This window comes from Strix uralensis, chromosome 5 (genome assembly GCF_047716275.1).
Source record: "Strix uralensis isolate ZFMK-TIS-50842 chromosome 5, bStrUra1, whole genome shotgun sequence".
Classification (NCBI taxonomy): domain Eukaryota; kingdom Metazoa; phylum Chordata; class Aves; order Strigiformes; family Strigidae; genus Strix; species Strix uralensis.
The window spans coordinates 76,544,205-76,566,442 of record NC_133976.1 but is presented as its reverse complement, the minus strand read 5'-3'; the positions used below and the strand labels follow the sequence as shown (position 1 = coordinate 76,566,442).

Genomic DNA, 22,238 nt, shown 5'->3' with positions numbered 1-22,238 from the left:
ACTTGCACCAACAAGGTGAAAAGCAGAATCTGTTGTTATTACGTGAACTGAATGGATTTGTATTTGCTAGTTCTGGGGTACTCTTCCTCAACCAATGCCATCAAATGACATCTACGAGTGATCAAGGCTTTTATGTACGTGGGATCAGGGTGGGGTAGTACATGCAGTGATTAGAACTAATGCCTTTGCTAAGGCAAGGAATGGGATGGCTAATCTGCCTGTGTAAATAATGTCATCTTCCTCTCCCTCTGCCCTTCCTCCTCTAACAAAGCAGGCCAGTATCAGCCATACCTCTCTGTTTCATATGGTGAAATGGATGACTGGGACAACAGCGATGAATTCATTCAGCGACTGGATTTTTCCAGTTGTGGTGAAGAGAGTGAAGACAGAAGTGTAAATGAGGAGGATGCCCTGAGCTCGAGCCCCCCCAGGAGCTGTGAGTTCCAGAAGTGGCAAGGGAGCAGTCCTCTGCCAGCAACCCCGCAAAGAAAACTTGGTGAGATCTTTTTGAGCAAGACAAAAGCCTGGGTGAGTCCCACCCTGCAGTCTTCCCCAGCCGTGAGTAAGAGCTGGGGTAATGCTGAGACACCACTGCACATCACCTGGAAAAAGCTGCAGCTGTGTGACACCCCGCACACTCCCAAGGTAATGGCATTTATCTCCTTTGTGTCTGAGCAGGCAAGGTCTGTGGTGTTGCTGGGGCATCACTGCATGGGTGACGAGGGGATCTGTTGCTAGCCCTGTGGAACGCATTTTTTCAATGTTACTGTTTTTAGCCTCTACTCTTCCCTTAGAAACCTGGACCATGAGCTCCTTTGCTATGGAAGGATTATTCCGTGGGTGTGAATAGAAACCTGTGTGTGGGAACAAGTGTCTTGACTCTTTTCAAGCAGTTGTTAAAACCAATTAGTTGGCATTGAGTCAGTCTGACTTAAAAAAAACCAAAAAAACAAAACAACAAAAACCCAAGCAACCATGTGCCTTGGCTGCACATGGGCCCCTCACACTCTGCTTAGGGGAGTGGACATCTGCAGCATCACTGTAGGAAGCATGCACTGGGCTCCCAGAGGGATAAATGCATCTCTCTTCAAGGAGCTTGTCATTCCAGGGGGAGCTTGGAGACAGGCAGCTGCCCTGACTGCTCTGTTCAGCACATTTTTGAATGCAAGTGAGTTTTCTCTTGAAAGAGAAAGTTAGAAATGGCATTGTGGCTGGGGTATGCTTTGTCTGGCAAGTCTGGATTGCCTCCAACCAGACTGTTGTCCAGTGATGCTGATTCTCTTTGTGTGAAACTGAGATGCTCAGTGAATTTGGGGAAAGCGGGACTTTGTTCTCAGGTTAGCAAATCAATGTGTGCTTGTGGAGGAAGATTAGCCTGTCTTCCTCTATGTCAACTGTCCTAAAATGTAACTTATCTACTGAGCTAGTTTCTTAGGAGAATGATCCCAGCTTCTATTTTCTGTGAAACTTCTTGTATAGAATATAATATAACTGCTTTTTGTCTTCTATAAGCACAAGTGGAGACTTGGTGCCAGCTTCTCTGTTCCTAGATAACTTCTGTTGTGTGTACTGGCTTCCAGCATTCAAGCCTTGCAATGAAATGTTGCTCTTTCAGTTCTCTCTCAATATTCCTGCTCTACAGATAGACTGGTTGCTCCTTTGCTTAAGTGGTACACAGAAGATCAGTCCTTTTAGTACTTCTGAGCTAGGATTTGACTTCTGTCCCACTCCAGAAGCCTGATTACGTGGAGAGAAGGATGATCCTATGGCCACATATGACCGTGGGTACTGAGGAATGGCCTGCTCCTCTCTAGGGGAAAGCAGCTCTAAATGGCATCACTTGAAGATTTTCTGGCAATGACCCTTTATAAGAAATCTCCCTGAATCTAATCTGAAAAGGGCTGAAGGGTCTAGAATCTCTTCCAGACTAGATGGGCCACTGGTACTGCAGGGTGCTTTCACTGTGTGCTCTTGTGTAGATAACATGTTGGCTGAATGCCTCAAGACATGCTGCCTGTGGCTTGTCACCTTGTAGCCCATGAGCAGCAATTGCACTAAATAATTTCTTTTCATTTGCTGTGTTTGGGGAGAAAGATCTTGGTTTCCAAGCATGCTGCAAAAGGTGGGCTCTAAAGGGCCTAAATCTGGTTATAAAGAAGGCTGGGAGCATTGATCTTGGAACATTTGAAGGTGAGAGAAAGGCCACATCTAACTGCAGACAGATGAGCACTGGAGCCCCAGCTAGGATGCACGGCAGAGGAGGCAGATGATTGTATTTTGTAGACTTACCCAATCGTGGAACAGATTGCTAGAGCTAGTTATGGTAGCTGCCGTACACTGTATGGCAGCAGCTATTCTCAGATGATGTTACAGGAGACAAGTCTGCTTGATTATGAAATAGAGCCCTAGTAGAGCAGATGGGAATTGCATGCATACAACACTAGGCTGCAGTGGTATTTTAGATCCCTTTCTTGACTTGTGGCTAGACTAGAACATAGCCACAGTTCTACAGAGCTTCTAGGCTGCTGGATAAACTGGGCTTGGACATGTACTGCTTTTAATAGATCCATATGCAGAACTTTTCCATCCAAGAGCAAGAAGATGCAGACCAGAGCTTGAGAAAATGAACAAAAAGCACCTTTCAGAATCATAGTACACTAGTAGCTGAACTTCCAAGTATGGTATAGAAATAGAGGGATATCCCAGAAGTAGCTATATCCATGAGTGCAGCATCAATTAGGTGGATGCAGGATACTGAATGCAGCTCTAGGGTTTTTTATCATCAAAAGCTTTCAGTGAGAGAAGGGAGGAACTCTAGATCTGATCCTAGAGCCACATTTCCACTCACAAGAGTGAGATCACTGTTGGATCAAAAAGATATAGAAGTATCTTGATCTTCATGACAGGGAGAGTTCTAGGTTCTTGAAGGGCTTTTAACGAGAAGAAAGAGATATGTTAAAAACTGCTTTAGACCTTACACCACTTTCTTGAAGCTGAAAAAAGTGAAAAACATATTTCAAAAAGCTAGTGGTTACTGAAGGGGTCAAATCACAGACAGTAAGTAGATTTTTCTGTCTTCAAGTTGAGACTGGGTGCTCCTCTGAAGTTATGCTTTACTCAGCCCAAGGTTTTGGACTAGCAGGTGAAACCCTGTCTTCTGTGGGAAGCTGAACGATAGAGAATCCAGAGGTTCCTCCTGAACTTAAATTTCTGAAACTCTGTTTTTTCTTCTTGAGAACTGTTTTCTGGTCACTTTACCAGTAGCCATATAAAGATGTTTCTATCAACTTCCCCTATACTAATGCTGTTTATTACTGGGGAACCAAAAGGAAATTTGGGTGACATTCTGTCTTGTCTCCTGACAAACCTGTCCTGACCAAACTGATGCAACAGTCAATGCTTCCATGTTAACAGAACATATGATGCAATTTCTGTGTCTCTGTAGGTGGGAAAGATGAGCAGCTGGCTCCTCTTGAGGACTGTGCTTGCCAAAATGGCTCTGCGGGCCTCACCAAAGTGAGCAGGGAATAGTCTGAAAGGGCTTAGTGAAGAATGTAATACTTTGTGGAAGAAGAATACTTTGTGGAGAAGAAAACTTAGGACTAAATTAGGGATGCAGGGTTTTAATGATTCAGCTATCCTGAGGAAGGGAGCTGAGTTCTCCTTGATGTTTCAGGAGAGCAGAGATTTTATTCTGACATAGAAGCAACAAAAACATTTTGCTGGCTTATCTACCACTTTTTTTTTTTTCCTCAATACAGAGCCTGTTATCAAAGACAGCTTTTCCTTCATCTGGGACAAAGGTCCCATCCAAAAGCTTCCGACATCTGAGATTTACTCCTGGTGCTGACTTGGATGACTCTACCCAAGCTTCTCTTGTCAACATTAATCCCTTTACACCAGAGTCATATCGACAAATGCTCTTTCTTCCTAATGGCAAGCGGAAGACCAGAGGAGAGCTGTAAGTGAACTACTCTTAAATAACTAGTTGGAAGGAGACTGTTTGAAGGAGATAAGGTACTAAATGTCTCCATCATTACTTATTTGCTAACAGTGAATCATTCACTTCTATAGTATTCATTGGTGCAAAGCAAACATTAGCAGATGCATGAAGGTAATAGAAATATAAATAAAATCAATCATTTCCTTTGTTCAAAAATGTAAGTGGGGGATCAACAGCTAACCTCAATGCTATGGCTGTAGGACAGAATTGTACTTCTTTCTTTTTCAACCATGGGTAGGGTGGAGCTTGATTCAGTTATGCACATACCCACAAGTCGGAAGAAATGATGTGCATGTTTGCATGTAACACAGCTTTTAAGATGGGTGCAGGCTACTGCTGACATGCAAAAGTTCTGGATCTGGTGTGGGTTAACCAAGACACAAATTTAGTCATACCTGTACACTACAAGGATGTTCAGCTTCTGTCATAGCCTCAGCTGTTGATGCTCAGGTGGGTTATCCCCCTTGAAAGCGCAGTGGGACAGTGCTCTCCTTCACTAACAGCCTGTTGTGCAAGATCGTCTCCCATGTAGCTTCACCAGCCATAAGGTGAGCAGGAGAATGATGCCCCTGAACTGTGCCACTCTGTCCTGTGGGCAGTACTGAAGTTAGTATGCGGAGGCTTTCTAGATGGAAACAAAGATGCCCTAGCCTGGGACTACAGTCTTTAAGCCCTCAACTAGAAACTCATTGTGTATCAACACTCTACAAAATAAGTCTTTAATTAAACTATGAAGCAAGGTTTGGAGATTCTTTTGAAAAATGTTTTCATTTCAAATCTCAGTTGGATTGCTGCACTGAAATGATACATCCAGACTTTCCTAAACTTCTGTTATAGGAGGGACCCTCCACCAAGAAGCCAGATAAAACAGGAGCTACCTACAAATGTAAGTGTGTATTTCCCCCTACAGAGAGGATAAGATGCTTGTAAAGATTTGGTGCCTGATGAAATTTATTCTGCTACTGGAGTATAAATCATGGCATGATGACAGAGGATGAATACCTATGACAGAATAGTTCCAAGCTGAATGTTTTATGTTAACATTTGCTTGAGACAACAAACTCATAAATGATTCCTATCTCTAAAGGAAACTTGTACTAAAGCAGATCTGAAACTTTGACAAGTAATCCTAAAACTCATTGATTTTGGTCAGGAGGTCTTTCTAGGAAATATAATTTGGGTTCCTCAGGGAGAACTGTATTACTATATTATTGAGTTAGCGTAAGTAGTGACTGTACCTTTGTGGATTGAAAAAGCAGGTGTATTCCTGTTGCTATGAATCAGTGTACTAAGCATCTTTGGGTATGAATGAAACATGGCTTCTATATTGCAAATAATATATGGACCCGTGCTGCAAAAACCCAGGCTGAGCTGAACAGCTCTGATGTGGATAAGTACCGAAGGCAGAGTTTCAGTTGCAGTAGTCACAATGGCAACCTTCTGAAGCAAGGCAGCAAATTCTGTACTCTCCTTCAGTAAGAAAATGCCCAGCTGGGGGGTGTCTGAGTGCCTTGGGGTCCACAGGAAGGCCCCACCATAGCTTACATAGCTACAGGACAGCGAACACTCTTACAGCCCAAGCCCAGCTTCTCCTGCTGTTGCCGATGTCTGTGCTCTTGCTGGCAAACCTCAGTGGGGGGGTGTGTTGGTCTGGCTGCACGGGGCAGAGTGCAAGGTCTCGTGAACCCTCAGCTGTGCTGGCAGAGGTGGGTAGCTGGTGTGGGAACCCGTGTCCCATAGCTGCTGCCTTTCTTCCCAGTTTTATCTGGGGGGAAGCTACTCATCCAGCTGCTTTCTGGAAAGTAAGCCAAGCCCAAATTAAATATCTGCCTTCGGGTGCAGTAAAAATCGCAATTTTCTTGAGCAGCCCCTTGAAGGAAGTTTCTTGTCTTGTGCAAGTAGGTAGAATTGTTCATTGTAATGGTGAAATAATTAGGCTTACTGGAAGAATAATAGTACCCTCTAGCCGAGGAGACTGGTATTGCAGAAAAACTGATTCCATGGAAAACTACAGCTGTAGAATAAATCTGCTACCAGGTAAGATCAGGGGCTACCACAGTTGTTCTTTTCCTTAGAAGAAAACCTCAAATAACTTGTGATTTAACAAAATATTATTGTGTTCGAGTGCTGATTATATTATGTAATACATATTGTGTACTAGGAGGTATCTTTTTCCTGAGCTTTTTAAGATACTGTAAAATACAGCTGCCTTATGAAATACAAACTGTTGTGAAGGGCTGCTGTTTCATATGGGCCACATCTTACTGACTGTGAGGACCAATACATTACCTCCACCCTTTAAGGTCATATACCATATACTACAGTAATTACAGCAGTGGTTTCTGTGGAAACCACTGTGCAATATGAGCCACTGTCCCTGTAAGGGATGTAGGAGGGCAAAGGAAAATCACTTAGTTCACTCTCTTGTTGTTTGCTTCATGCTCCACTGCCTCTCCCTTCTTTACTTATCTTCCCCTGCCAGTAGGAATCACTCTACAAGCAGTACCAGCAGCTCCTCTTTCCCTAGTGACTATTATTGTAGCAATAATTATATTCCAGCTGTTCTGCAGGCTTTCAGCCCTTTGTGGAAAAGTGGCTCCCAGTGAGAAATTGCTGGGAATACAAACAGATATGCTGAGACCTGCTAATCTGCCATTAGTCAACAGCTGGTGCCTCAAACCTGATGAGAGCCTGAACTGATGCAGAATGTCCTTGCTGCAGGCAACCTCTGCTGCCAGAGTAAAGCAGCTCTTACATAGCTGGGGTGACATTAAGCCAGACACCAAGCTTCTCTCCTGAGCTGAAAATAGGTAGTAGCCTTTATTTAAATACAATTTCGGTACATGAGTCTAATTCAGAGGTACTGGACTTACACCTACCAAGGCTTCTGATAGGTCTTTTTGCATCTGCAGTAGCTGGGCAAAAGACAAGCATTTTGTTGTTTTCTGCTGTTCATCCCTGACTCCATCAGCCATGGATCCAGGAACTGGGCAGGGCTGCCAAGAGAAGAGATGTGATGGTAGTAACCTAAGGAGGCTTAGGCACATACAGCCAACTAGACTACAATTCTCCTTAGTTACAATTTCTACCTCTACAGCTAACAAGTCATGATTTAAAAAAAAAAAAACAGAAACAAAAACACAACAACCAAAATAACCCCTTGGCCAAACCAGACCAAGATGGCCTTTGTTACATGGTCAGAAAAAAACACAACATGCCTAAGTGAAAAGTAGGGTTTCAGGAACTGGCACACCCCTGCGCACATGCCCAGATGAACATCCAGAATGGGAGAGGGACCAATGTGGGTGCTCTGTGAGAGCAAGTGCTACACGGCTCTAAAAACATGACAGATGTTGTTATCAGAGTCTTTCAACTCATACTTGTCTTTGCTGTTTTTGTGACCTTGTAGAGATATCCTCTGAAAGAGAGCAATATGGTTTCCCGCTACAAGAAGGAGTTCCTGGAACTAGAAAAAATTGGTGTGGGGGAATTTGGCTCTGTCTACAAGTGCATCAAACGCCTTGATGGATGTGTTTATGCCATCAAACGCTCCAAAAGGCCTCTGGCAGGATCCTCGGATGAGTGAGTGTGCTAGCTAGAAACTGCCAGTTGAAATGATGGGCATGTTCTTGAGAGGTGTGATGGGGAAGGAGGAAGTGTGGATCTAAAGGTATCTGAGGGGTGGCATGAGCAAAAACTGGCTGCTGTTGCACTCCCAAGTAACAGTTGGGAGAGCGGGGGAAGTTGCCACTTTAGGCCTATTGGGTATAAATGTCTGAGAAAGGGAAGAAGCCACATGTATTGCAAAGTGAGATGACAGTTTACCTGAACTCCTTGGGTCCATGCAGCCAGTCTCTTTAAAATAACAGCTGTCATAGTTAATCTGTGGTATGTTCCTGCCCTGCTGTATGGCCAGCACTGCTGACATCTGCATTGACCAGCTAGTGTTGTCCCACATGCTAAAGCAAAGTCTTTAAGGCTGCCTTTGCCTCTTTAACAAAAGACTTGCTCAGTGATTATTTTTTCTGACAGCTGCTCAGCACATTTGAGTAAGGGCAGCTTTTGCTTCAGCAGCTGTGAGAACCAGTCTGTCTTGCCAAAACCCAAGAGGAAGTCCTAAACACTTCTGCTTTCCCTTTCTCAAGCCAGGCTGCAAACCAGGGCTCCTCTCATGGTCCCAAGCAGGACCCTGGCACTCTGTCACCACTGCTTTTTCTGTGCGTGCTTCTCTAGGCAGCTGGCACTGCGTGAGGTTTATGCTCATGCTGTCCTTGGACATCACCCCCATGTTGTGCGCTACTACTCGGCGTGGGCAGAGGACGATCACATGATTATCCAAAATGAACACTGCAATGGTAAGAGCTGTGATGTTGTTAAAGGCTGAGATCTCAGGATGGGTGCAGTTACCTTCTTTTGTACTTAGACGTGGGATGTTCTAACAGAGTTAAATCCAGCTGGTGGCCAGTCACGAGTGGTGTCCCCCAGGGCTCGGTTTTGGGGCCACTCCTGTTTAACATCTTTATTGATGATCTAGACGAGGAGATTGAGTGCACCCTCAGTAAGTTTGCAGATGACACCAAGTTGGGTGGGAGTGTTGATCTGCTCGAGGGTAAGGAGGCTCTGCAGAGAGATCTGGACAGGCTGGAGCGATGGGCTGAGGCCAACTGTAGGAGTTTCAATAAGGCCAAATGCCGGGTGCTGCACTTGGGCCACAACAACCCCCAGCAGCGCTACAGGCTTGGGGAGGAGTGGCTGGAGAGCTGCCAGTCAGAGAGGGACCTGGGGGTGTTGATTGACAGCCGGCTGAACATGAGCCAGCAGTGTGCCCAGGTGGCCAAGAAGGCCAATGGTATCCTGGCTTGTATCAGCAATAGCGTGGCCAGCAGGGACAGGGAAGGGATCTTACCCCTGTACTCGGCCCTGGTGAGGCCGCACTTCGATTACTGTGTTCAGTTTTGGGCCCCTCACTGCAAAAAGGACACTGAATGACTCGAGCGTGTCCAGAGAAGGGCAACGAAGCTGGTGCAGGGTCTGGAGCACAGGTCGTACGAGGAGCGGCTGAGGGAACTGGGGTTGTTCAGTCTGGAGAAGAGGAGGCTGAGGGGAGACCTCATCACCCTCTACAACTACCTGAAAGGAGGTTGCAGAGAGCTGGGGATGAGCCTCTTTAGTCAAGTAATAAGTGATAGGACAAGAGGAATGGCCTCAAGTTGTGCCAGGGAAAGTTTAGACTGGATATTAGGAAGCATTTCTTTACAGAAATTTGCCTTTACAGTCAGGCATTGGAATAGACTGCCCAGGGAGATAGTGGAGTCCCCATCCCTGGAGGTGTTCAAGAGGCGGGTTGACATAGCACTTAGGGATATGGTGTAGTTGGGATCTGGCAGTGCTAGGTTAACGGTTGGACTAGATGATCTTTAAGGTCCTTTCCAACCTAGATGATTCTGTGATTCTGTGATGTTTTGTCTTACAATGGAGCAAACTGCACTGGGGCTGCAGTTCCGTGGAGAATATTAAGGGCTCATAATACTTAGACAAAGCTCTGAATGGTGCCAGTGTCTCAAGTAGTGAATATCCTCTAATTTTTGGGATTTTAAAACTGTTCCTCTATGGTGGCTGGCCTGGAAAAGTATTCCCCATGCTGATGCTTGGAGCTGCATCTGGGACTGCCCAGGTAAAACCTGATGAGTGACTTGAGAGCAGTTAAGTGCCATGTCATTCTTAATGAAGGGGAGTAATGATTTGAAGAGTGGCTACCTAGTTGAGATGAGGGCACCTTGCATCTTGGCTAGAAGAAAGGGCTCAACAGCTGCAGAGACTAAATAATGAGGTAAACTGTAAATGGGGTGCTGCAGGCAGGGTAGTACACTCTTACTTAAGTTTGCCCTTGGCCATAACACTGTTTGGGAGACATTGGAAAAGACACCTCTGGGTCCCAGAGGAGCTGAAGGTAAATATGTAGCTCTCCTCTTTCAACTGCTCCTGCAGTCTTGGGGCTCAATGATGAGTGGTGATAGCTGTTTGGGGTAATGACTTTAAATCTGGTGGAGGTAACCATGAAACATAGTGATCATTGCTGCAGCATTGATGCATTTCTTGTGTTCTAGTGGATGAACATCTGCGACTAAAGGAGAAGTAGTGAAAAGCAGGCTGATGGGGAGAGAGGCCATGGTATTTTCTAGTCCTGAAATAGCTAGAGTGCCTTAATGGGTCGACCCACAAGACTTTGTTTCTGTGTCAAATGTTACATTCTTCAATCAAAAATCTGCTAGTGGGAGCTTAATTTCCTTGTTCCACCATTCATATACCTGCTTTCTGCCTGTAAGCATGGCAAAAGTAATTAATTTTTCCACTGTTCACTTGCAGTAGCAGCAGCATCACTACCAGGTCAGCCTTTCTGGTGCTGTAGGTAGAACTACAGTTGCTTGGTCCTTGGCAAGCTGGAGGCAGAGTGCTCCAAGGCAATGGAAAGGCTGAAGCCAAATGATGATGTCCAAGTTTAATCACTAGAGCATATATAGCTGGTCCAGACAGGGTTTGTCACTAGCAAGCCTGCAAGTGATCTGGGCAATAGTTTCTATTAAGCTATTTCAAACATGCTGCTCCATAAAATTTGTCAGGTCTCAGACTGACTGTTTTCACCTAGGTGGGAGTCTCCAGGATGTGCTGCTGGAAAATGCAAAGCTTGGCCAGTATTTCCCAGAAGCAGAGCTGAAAGAAATACTGTTACAAGTCTCCATGGGGCTAAAATACATCCACAACTCTGGCCTTGTGCATCTGGATATCAAACCTAGTAAGTATAGCTCTCCCCTCCTTTGTTGGAGGATCCCCCAAGTGACCCTCCATGGGTAGGACCTGTATGTAATAGGTCCTTCTGACTGGACCTATTACAGTGCTTCAAAGGAAAGAGGATCTTGCCCTAAAAGGTGAATGTCTTCTGAGGTTTTTTTTTAATCTTGCAACTCCTGCTGCTCTAAAACCAAGCCTTCTCGGATAGCTATAAGCATTTTACTTCTGTCTCATGCTCATCATAATCCTGTCTCATGGGAATCACTTCCATACTGGTGGAACAAGTAGGGCTGCTAATGAAGACAGAGACTTCCTTATTTGTTGCTGTCTTGTTGCACAACACTTGACCTTTGTATGGGAGAGCTGGAGTGAGAAGTATTTATTGTACCTACCCTAAGGGATTAAGTTCCTGCAAAAAATAGTAACAAGCTTTCCTCTCTGCAGCTGAGGATGGGCACCCCCAGGGCTCCCCACCACAGTCACATAGTTATGCTCTTAATAGCAAAGCTCTTCTTTCCTGCTGAAATCATGCTTGTAGCTTGGGGGCAGAGGGAGGGACAGAAAAGTTGATTAAGCTGAATATTGTATGCACAAGATGCAACTGTCTTCTGTCAGCTGTATTGCTGAATATGTAAGCTGGGCAGAAAGCAGACTAACAGGTGGGAAGCATGTGCGGAATTTCTCTGACTGCAAAGCTTAGCTAGGTTGACAGGTGGGATTTCTACAAAGTTGTCAGGCTGCTGCAGTCTGGCTACCGACACCACACTATTGCTAAATCTCACTGTCTTGCAGGTAATATCTTCATCTGTCACAAGCTGGCAGTTGCAGGCCCTGCTGAGCAGGAAGAGAGTGACAGTGAAGATGAATCCTCTTCTGGTGTGGTGTATAAGATTGGTAAGTTTTAGCCCTCTTCACAACTAGTGTAACATTAGGGCTGCTCACTACTGCTTGATATTGCTCTGTCCTGCTGACTGAAAAGACTTGCATACAAAAGTGGTAGCATAGTACTGAAGTCATTCCTCTAAGATGACAAGTCCTAGAAAACTCAGGTGCTTGTCTCCAAGCCCAGATTCCTGAGTAGGAGCAAACTTGCTCTCTTACTCCGTATTTCCTGATTACTCTGTTGGTGCCTATAAAATGCAGGCTTTTATTGGTGGAGGAAATCTGTATCAGTTTGCTCCACTAGTTGCTTGTTCTTTGTCTCAGGTGACCTTGGCCATGTGACATCGATAACAAACCCCCAGGTGGAGGAAGGAGACAGGCGGTTTTTGGCCAATGAGATCTTGCAAGAGGTACAGCTGCTGGCAGGGTGGTGGGGTGAACAGGGTGGTGAGCAAGTGGGGAGAGATCAACTGTATTGACATTGTTAGTCTGGCATATTCCTTACCTTATCTCCTCTTGTGTCTGGTCCAGCTGTGAAATTAGCAAAATTAACACTTTATTAAGAATAGCGTAGGCATGGGTCTTGTCATGTAAGTATTTAACATACTTCATAAGTAACTTTATCATTAGATTATTGCAACTATTCTACCTGCAAGGGATGAATAGGACAAAACCTTTATCAGTTTAGAGACATTTCATTTACCAGCCCAGCTGAGGTTAAACTGCTGGATGTGATTACCGAGGAACATAGGCACCCAGAGAAATGCCTTGTACAACAAGCCCTGATCGGGTAGTGTGTCAAGGTGGGACACACAACACACTATTTAAGCTGACTGCAGTTTTGCCACTCTGGGCAGTGAACACAAAGGGAATCAGTATGTAACAACCAGCTTGGATGTGTTCATCAACTCGGGTATTTAAGCAACAGTGTCTTTTTGTGCTGCAAGTGCATTTAGGAACTGTTAAGTCAGTATATCACATGCAGTCTTTAGTTTGAGTTGGCCATGGCTAGTTTATTGCCTTGTGATGGAGGCTGGAGGCACATATTTGTTTGGCCATCCTCTGGATTTGCTGCAGTGATCTAATGTAGGCTGCAAGCTCCCCGTGACTCGGTGAAAGCCTATGTGCTGTTAGTTACCAATACTACCTGCTATCAATGTTTTCATCCTGAAGAGGAGAAAACAGCCAACTGGGATGGTGAAGGCAGTGTCATACATAGACTTGTTTGTTTCTTTTTGAGCTGGTATCCCAACCCACCTTTGTTAGTATAGCAAGATGTTCCCTTTCTATAACTGTTTATCTTCTCTCTGCAGCAATACTGCTATTTGCCGAAGGCAGACATCTTTGCCCTCGCACTCACAGTAGCTTTAGCGGCTGGCACAGCACCGCTGCCTCACAATGGGGCCATGTGGCACCACATCCGCAAAGGCAATATCCCACCAATCCCCCAGAAGCTTCCTCATTGCTTTCTTGAACTCCTCAAGGTGAGGAAGTAGTCTTGACAGGGTGGAGGAGGTTTTTCCAGTTGGCATGTGACACAGTGAGGGTTAAGCCCTGAACTCCTTTGACTTCTAGCTCATGATCCATCCTGACCCAGTGGAAAGACCTTCTGCCACAGCTCTTACTAAACATCCAGTCCTCTGTCCTTCACGTGGAAAAGCTGTGCAGCTTCAGAAGCAGCTAAATGTGGAGAAGTGCAAGACTGCCATGCTGGAAAGGTAGGGCTGGCTTGGGCATGAAGGGGAGAAGACATGGGTGCAACAAGTGCTGGTCACCAGGCTTGAAAGTAGGGTGGTAGTGTTGGGAGACCTAACATGCAGAAATACCCAGTCGGCTCCTGTGCCTGGAGGTGGGAGGGTGGTGGGGCTGCAGCTGTGGTTCACCTCTGGCTTTGAGGTGGCTAAATTAGAGCAGTGAACTTGCATGTTTACTATAACCACGGGTGATGGAAAATACTGATACAATATGCAGCCAGTGGGCAGATGAGGAATCGTTACTGCACTGAGATAGTGGTCTAGCACTTGAAGGAAGAGAAGTACCAGGTGGTGGCCAACATCCTCTTTCCCCTTGCCTCCCTCTCACTGCTGTGGGCAGTAACATTTTGAGGTGCTGCGATCTAGGAACTGCCCCACCACCCCTCTTAGTGCAATAGTCAACTGGGGAATAGGTTTTCCATGTAGACAGGAGAGCATATGCTCTGGGAGAGCAGCAAGCATCAAGGAAAAAAGGCAATGGAAAAGAAACATTTACCTTTGTGTGCTACATGTATGTGAGCTACGTGTGGCACTGATCTAAGGTCCACCAACACAAATATCTGAAACAATCGGGGGGAAAACTGAGCTAGGGATGCCTCATACTGGTGCCAGTCTAGGTGTTCGTTGCTGACCTGATGCACAGTTTTCTTTGGCAAACCTTCAAAGTTGATCTGTTCTGAAGTAGAAACTCTAGAGAAACCTACAGTAATCTTCATGTCACTCTCTAGGGTCAAAAGTCACCACTCGCCAGCAATGCTGGAGTACTGCAGTAACCCTCTTGTGCAAGATTGCTCATAGTTTTTCTTCTGTAGCTGATGGGGATTCATGCATGACGTGGTTTTCTTCCTCTCCTCTTCCTTCCATCTCCCCCCTGCAGGGAACTTAAAGCAGCCCGCCTTGCCCAGACCCTCATGAAGGACCAGCCCTTAGGAAGTGCCAAGTTGCAAGAGTCTGAAACCTCTTCTAAGCAGAGCAGCAAGCGCCTGGTGGGAGGGAAGAGCTGTCGCTCATTTAGCTTTACTTTGGGTTACTGAACTTCTGTGTTGTCTAAAATGCTCTGGTGGCTGAATGGCCCTGTGAAAGCAGAGGGTCTGCACAGATCAATGCCCCATATTAGCTCTCCCTGTCGTGGTTTTTGGTTCCTTCATTAGTTATGATGATATGTTGGCTGAGGGAATAATGACTAGCTTACAAGTGTGAGATGATGGGATTTAAGATTATTGTCCTCAGTCTCTTACCTGATTAATTTCTTGTGTAACTGGTCTCATTCTAGACTTGGACTAGCTTTGCCATACAAGGGAAAGGATGGCATTTCCTCTACTCACTTCCCTCTTTGGTTGGTTGGGCCCTATGACTGATGTTTTTGTGGTCTTAACGCTCTGGCCACCTGCATATCTATAGAGGAGAGATTGTGGCTGTACATGGATTCAGCACCTACAGCTGGGTCCTCCTAGAAGTGAGGAGGTAGAGATTATGGCAGACACATTTTATCTACACATCAGGAGACAGACTAGTTATGTAGTAGTCCTGGTGGACTTGGGCCGCAGTTAGAGCGGCATGTCACTGAGGGGGACAAAGAGGAAAAGGGAACACTTTGAGTAAGGGGGCCTTCCTTGTGGAAGTCAAAGGACAGCTTCCCCTCCCTTAACTTTCAGCAACTGGCACAATGTCACGTAACTGATGTGGTTAAGCTTTTGCAGACTAGTTCCTGATGCCTGACTTGTTTTATGTTGATCGGCAAGGACTCTTTGCTTGAAGTGGGGGGAAATGACTGTCGTATGCTGGTAGGTGGGTCTGTGTACCATTGCCCTGCCAGTATCTTACATGTGGTGCAACGGCCTGCCTGCAAACTGCAGCCTTTCAGCAAAGATGAGAGGAATCATACCGGGCATTTTAGGCCTTGTCAGTTTTTTGGAGTTGCCCATGTAAAGTGTTATTAAATCTCAACCCCCTGCTTACTGTAAGTTTGAGTCCTTGCTGGCTGCATGTCTAGCTGTGGTAGTTGGACATGAACGTTGACACTGTTATGGGGGAGAGTGTGCAGTTAGACTCGGTTATTTTCAGGTTTTACTGAAGTTTGTTTTCAAGTGTTGGGCAGTGCCGGCTTTTAAACTGTTAGATACTATCCTTTAAGAAGCGAAACGTGCAAATAAAGATTTTAATCCTTTTGCCTACGACGGAGTGACTTTTTCTTTTTCCCTTCGGGCCTCCCTCCCCGCCCGCCGGCAGCTCCCCATCGCCCGCGGGTGGCCGGGGCAGGCGCTGGCCGCCGCTGGCGGCGGGAGGCCGCTCCCGCCAGTCCCCACATGGCCGAGGGCCCGGGCCCGCCGGCGGTGCGCCGCCCTCTCCCGCCCCCCCGGGCCGCTCGCCGCGGCGGCTCCCGCAGAGCGGCCGGCGGGGCCGAGGGGCGCGTTTCCGCCCGGACCCGCTGTGGGCAGGACCCAGCGGTTCCCTTCCGCTTCCGGCGGGGTGCGGAGGGCGCGGACGGCCGGACGGGTGCGGAGGGCGCGGGCGGCGGGGCCGGGGCGGTGGGGCCGGGTGCTGGCGGCGGGGCCGGGGCTCCCTCCGGCGCTGCTTCAGCCCTGCTTTTCCCTCCGCAGGCGCGGCGGCGAAGGCATGTTTCGGCGACCGGCGTGGCAGGTAGGGCCGGGGGTGGGGGGGGGGCGGCGCGGCGTGGGTGAGGGTTTAAGGGCTCCATGAGGGGGCGTCGCTCGGCCGGGCCCTGCGGCTCCAGCGGGAGTTTGGCCCTGACTTTACCTCGCCGGGGTGCCCGCAGCGCGGGGGGAGTTGCTCGGGGGGCCGGGGTATTGCTAAAAGCCCGCCCGCCGCGGGGAGGGGAAGGGAGGGGGCGGCGGCGAGGAGAAGCAGCTCGTGCCCCTCCTCAGCCCGCCGCGGGGCTTGTAATAACTTTCTCATCGCGGAAGCTGTTTTTTCGCTGCCGTCCCTAGTCGCAGCGTTATAACTGCGGGGTGCGGGGGTGACCGAGGGTCGTGGAGCCGCTCGCCTCGGCGGCCGGAGCAGCGCCCGCGGGGCCTGTGCTGTGCCACCGGCGGGCGGCTCCTCCTGCACGGACGAGCTGAAGCTGCCGGTGCCTTCACCGCAGCGCCGCATCTGCCTTTAGATAAAAAGTTTGAATTCTGCCACGGGCTTGTCAGGTCGCAGGTGTTATTTCGGTCATTTCTCAAAAAATACGCGGCGTTACCCGTGAAGGAAAGAGGGAAGTTCTGTTTGTGCTTGTACTGTACAAGAATACAAGTGCTGGACCTCGGTTACTCAGGTGCTGGAAAAATGATGTATTAAAAGATCCGATTTGTGTCTGGCATGAGTCTTAGATGACTTGCATATACATCAATGAATATGACATGCTAAAGAACTTTTGTTTTACAAGTTGCATTTCCTCTGGTTTAGCTCCTCTGTTCAACACAGTCAGTCTTGCCTTCCTTTAACTTTTGCAAAGGGATGAGTTTATCTTCCAGTTCCTGCACATGGGTCTCTTGCAGGGGTGTTCCCAGGCTTTTCTTTCCTCCTTTCTTCTAGGACATGATATTTGCCAGCATCAAGTCAGTTCCTTTTCTTTTTCTCGCCTGTGTTTAGCTGCAGCACTCAGGTTTTTGTGGCCTTGATTTGCTGTTTGCTTGGGAATGAGGGATTATCGGTGCATCATACCGCTTATGGCAGCGGATAGATGTATGTCTTGGGTGCATCTTGTTAATCTCTGAAGTAGAAAGTTGATAAAACTATCAAAACTGTGTTTGTTTCCAAAAACTGAAGCCCAACCAACTAAATAATCCCTCCGCTTCAAACTTCTCTCTCTCCTATTATGTATGACAGGAGAGCAGTAGTTACTGCATGTCCCACAAATAATTGCTGGAGATGTACCTTTGGGCCATGCTTTTTCCTAAGCAGCTTTTTAACCCCAGTTTAACCAGATATTCTTCGAATAATCCTATTGGCTTCATTTAGCTGAATGGATTTCTTCCCTCTGGCCCCCCATAAGTCACCAGAAAAGAATGTACTTGCAAAACCTCTGTAAGTGTTCAGAAAACAAGGTGTAAAAGCATGTGAATACTGTTCATACTTTGTGTCTTGAAAACTAACATCTGTCTGTTCCTTCAGGTGCTTCGCCAGTTTGTAAGACATGAGTCTGATACAGTTGGCTCATTGGTACTCGAAAGATGTAAGTATCTCCTGAGATGAAACTTAGCTGTTACTCTTTGTGGTTTTTATCTCAGTTTTAGAATGGCTGAAATATGCCAGGAGAGAAACAGATAGGAATGGTAGATCCTGAACGCAGTAACTAAGAACGTGCTGTTTCAAAGAAGCAGACTCTTAAGTAGCTTCCTATCTGGTCTTTGTCAAGTCAAGCAGCCCTTAAGGGGGAAAAGAAAAAAGCCCTGACATGGAGTACAACCTGTAAAAGGCAGGTGGTCGTGCTTTATAAGTGTCAGTGAATCGAGTATGCTGTTGTTGTGTTTTCTAATACCTGCCTTTAGGTGTCTCGTGCTTGTTTCTCAGACTCCCATGTGCCTGAGTGCTGCTGCCCCGGCATGATTTGCTCCAGGTGTACACTTCAGACTGTACCATTTGGTTCATGGGCTCACTGTGCAAGAGTGATGCTTCCCTGACCTCCTCCAGTTGTCCTTGAACAAGGAGAAGGAATAAATTGTGTCCACCTAGTCCTGGTACCTCTGTAAAAAGTAGTGACCCTCTAATTCAGAGGAGAGGGTGTAACGATGCAACTTTGTTGTTTTAAAGGTACTGTTTTAAGGACAAATCAATGTAATGCTATGGTTTTATCGTAATGAAAAAAACAGAAGTCAAGGTAAGTAAATGCAAAATAGTCTCAAGTGACATTTGTATGTGTCTGTGAAAAAGATGACAAAGAAACAGAAAGAACAAAGAACGTTTAGCTTTCTAAATGAGCTTATTGAGCAGTGATAGCAATAGTACAGACACAGTCAACCATCTGCAGGGCCTGAATAAGCCAAAAGTCACAAGAGCTTGCAAAATGGTTAGGAGGTGCAGAAAGTCATTGATCTGGCCCTTGACAAAAGCTGCCAACTTACGACTTGCCGTGATTAGAAGCATCATAAATCACCTGGATATGTATTTACTCTTGCGTTTCAGCCATGAATCGTGTTCAGTTACTCGGTCGGGTTGGACAGGACCCTATCATGAGGCAGGTGGATGGAAGAAATCCCGTTACCATATTTTCCCTTGCAACTAATGAGATGTGGCGAACAGGGGAAAGTGAGACAAGCCAGGGAGGTGAGTCTGCAATGAGCAATGTGCTTCTGCCATGTCTGAGGTCACGTTTGCATATTCAGTAGCACCCTGCTTTGTCCTTGGGCTGTTGTGTAAATCTCTGGAGGTGCAGGAAAGTTCCTTTGAGGTCAGCAGAGATGCTGGTGCATTTGTGTGTCTCTTAGTGATCCTCAGCAGCACATACTGAATAGAGATCTGCATGTCGACCTTCCTCTGGAGGAAAGAGCATTGAGTCGGCAGCTTCTCACTGTTGGGGTTGCTAGAGGTGTAGCACGTTCCATGCTCTTATTTGTATTCCAAGAGGAGGGAAAAAAAAAAAAGATACACTTTTCCATTAATTCTTCCATCAGTCTGCAACTACAGATGTCTTTTTTTTTCTCTAACTTTGTTCAATGTGTAGTATGTGAGGGGAAAAAAATTCTAGTATGAGCACTGGCTTCTGGGAAAACTGATCACTTAGTTTGAACTGTGCGTCTGCACAATACCTTCACTTGGACACAGATGAGTAGAACATTGAGTTCTAGCATGGAGTGGGAGATTGATTGCTAGTATACTTCCGTTATCAGATCACTTCTCATAATTTGAGAACACCCACATGTTGAGACTAATTTCTGAGGCTCGCATCAAAAAGAGGATGTGGCATCCAACTTTGTTATTTTTATGTAACTTAGGTGATATCAGTCAGAAGACGACATGGCACAGGATCTCTGTCTTCAGACCAGGCCTCAGGGATGTTACGTATCAGTATGTGAAGAGGGGGTAAGTGAATAACAAATGTGGTTGAGGATTTAATGCTTTAATAATTGATTGATGTAATAATTACGGTGACCAGGAGCTATACTAAGGTAGAAGTGCCATAAAATAAGTTAGCAGACCTGCTACAAACAACTGATGCAAAAGCTTGTGTGTTCAGAATCAGATACAGAGGAGAAAACAGCAGTACAGTTCTCTGACTAGAACCAAATTCTTGATTTTTTTTTTTTTTTTTTTTTTCCTCAGTGCTCGACTCTATGTTGAAGGAAAGATAGACTATGGTGAATATACAGATAAAAACAACGTGAGGAGGCAGGCCACAACAATTATAGCAGGTAAGAAACAACATACCAAGGCCTACCTTGCCCTATTAAAATGGAGAGGGGGTGGAGGACCTTTGAAGTAGAGCTTGGTTTGTCTTTATCCTCAGTATCCACACTTGGGGATTTTGAGAGAGTGAGTAACTGTACCACTAGATGTCCTCTGTGTCTTCACAAGCAGTGCCAGAAAATGAAAGCACATAGTTGCAAACTGTTGCATCATTTGCTCACACAAACCAGTTGGTGCAGGAGGTAGATGCTGTGTGTTTTAAGAACACTGGTATGTAGTACTTCCAGGTCAGGCAGATGCCTTTTCTAAGCAGAGTTCATCTCGGTTTGGCAGGGAATTTTTTATTCCTGTTTAAGACCGGAGGCTTCACCAACTTGAAGGACCTCTGTTTGTGAAAGATGTTTTCTGTGGGGATAACTTGATGGAAAATTTAGGAAGACCTCAGACTGGTAGCCAGTGGTAGCAAGAAGGGCACGGAATGGATAGGGAGTAGACTTGTCACTTGGGTAGACACAATGAAGAGAACTGGGACTCAACTTTTTTCTTGAGCCTTTAAATAGCGTGAGCATCCTACATCTTTACTGTGGGTACAGCCACTATCTTGTGGCTTTTGAGGGAGGGCTAAAATAATTGGGTAGTAGAGCGAACATTTCTGTTACACAAGTATATCTAAAAAAACTGGGCCAGAGGAGAAGGAAAAAAAACCCAACCACAATTCTGGATATTTCTGCAGCCTGTTTAAAACAATACTAATCAAACTTCCAGATGAACAGTTCAGCCAGCAGTGCTGTAGGTTGCTCTTTATAAATAGCTGGAGGGGAGAAGTGAGTATCTTTTTTTTTTTTTTTAATTAGTATTTATCCTATCAGTTTCTTCTTCGTGTTCAATATCCCCAGTCTCAAGATGCTTTAGAAATTACTGAGGCTTGATGAAATACGAGCTTACTATAGTCCCATAGGCTGATGAGATGGTAGTGCATACTGAAAATGACAAAATAAAAAGGAAATAAGCTGTAACTGATAGAGATTATAGTCAAAGAATTAAACCGTTATTTTAAAATGTTTCTAGTATCTTTGACTGTTCAGCAGCTTTTCATCAGGTTTAGCACACTTGTTTCATAGTGTATACGATCACCTTCAATTGTCAACTTTCTGGGGAGACAGAGCTAGAATCCTGTATCAGACACTGTTTTATTTTATAAACTATTCTCTTTGAAATACAGGTCTTTGCAGCTTATTTTAACACAAATAAATTGTCTTTGTGGATGTGCAGGCTTGCACCAGGGCAAAACAATTTTAAAGATTAAATTTTCTTTTTCTTTTCAGATAATGTGATTTTTCTGAGTGATGGTAGTATGAAAGAAAAGGTGTGAGGTCATTAGTGCTTGGACCCAGGCCATTTCATTCCTTTTGTTTTACAGTGCTTCATAATCCTGTAATCGTGTCTATTGCTGTAGTTTCTTTAAAAAATAAATAAAATGTTTGATACCTATAGGGTATATGTGGGTGTTTTGTTTTGTTTTCCTGTGTGCTTTCTCTCTGTTCATCATCGTTTGGATTTCTTTCTTTTTTGTTCTTCCCTAAGAGAAAAGGTAATATAGCAGGCAGCTATATTAATTCTTGAGCTGATGAAAATATAAATGGAAGTCACCCTCTGCATCTTCAGCCATTTTCAAACCTTATATCCTTGGCTGCCTTAACAGTCTCTCTTCTGTTTTGTGGGGCCTGACAGCCTAGTCACCTCTCGCTGTTAACATCCCTCCTCTGTTCTGAGTGTCATTCGCCATTTTTCCTTAACTAAGTCAATCTGACAGTAAGTTTAAAGCAGAGCCATTGACTGACCTCAACTGGTGCTCAGCTTGAAGTTTCTCTGTCACAGGCCTGGAGAAAGCTGCCTGTGCATTTGCGTCTGCCCTTCACTGATCGTAGCATTTGATCAAGTCAGGTATTGTCTTTCACCAAACCCTGTGTTGGCACTTGCCGCATGATGACTGCGATGACATCAACGTTCTCATCGCAGTACCTTGTTGGGGTGCTATGCCTATCCTTTGCCATCAGGAGGAGCTGGAGGAATGACTGTCTTGGCTGTTCCTTTCGAGAGGCCTGCAATAGTGTGTGACAAACATTCCTGGTCCAGGATTCTCAGTTAATGTGGGAGTGGCGTTTATTTCGCTTTGACTTTTATTGTCAGGAGGACTGAGAATTACTGGTACTGTTAGAAAAAAATTGCACAACTAAAAGGTGTTTCATTCTATTACATGGAGAAGTGGTGAAATTCCCACTGTAACACAGCGTGATGTGAACAGGGAAAGAAAACCATTAGAGGTGACAATTTCGTGCCTTCAGAGCTGGTGGGATTTTGTATCTCCTCTCTCAGCCCAGTACACACCAGGGTTATTTATAGTTTTTGAAGCTTTACCCTCTACAGAATCATGATCTTGTTTATGTTTCTGTCTGTGAGCA

General features: G+C 45.6%; 1 protein-coding gene across 2 annotated transcripts; it reads left to right on the top strand.

Annotated features, from left to right (window-relative positions):
* The first annotated feature begins 312 nt into the window (after positions 1-312).
* Positions 313-21,267, top strand: LOC141944713 (single-stranded DNA-binding protein, mitochondrial-like). 2 transcript variants are annotated; one of them, XM_074871787.1, is made up of 16 exons: positions 313-645; positions 3,762-3,961; positions 4,841-4,889; positions 7,413-7,585; positions 8,237-8,358; positions 10,650-10,796; positions 11,585-11,686; positions 11,999-12,084; positions 12,988-13,158; positions 13,250-13,392; positions 16,029-16,068; positions 17,545-17,605; positions 18,556-18,696; positions 19,365-19,452; positions 19,693-19,781; positions 21,102-21,267. In XM_074871787.1, exons 1-16 carry the CDS (start codon positions 313-315, stop codon positions 21,146-21,148), a joined length of 1,992 nt encoding a protein of 663 aa, XP_074727888.1. In that variant the 3' UTR covers positions 21,149-21,267. The 2 variants fall into 2 exon arrangements, with proteins under 2 accessions (XP_074727888.1, XP_074727889.1); XM_074871788.1 differs by lacking the exons at positions 313-645; positions 3,762-3,961; positions 4,841-4,889; ... (5 more) ...; positions 12,988-13,158; positions 13,250-13,392 and adding an exon at positions 15,875-15,924.
* Positions 21,268-22,238: the final 971 nt, after the last annotated feature.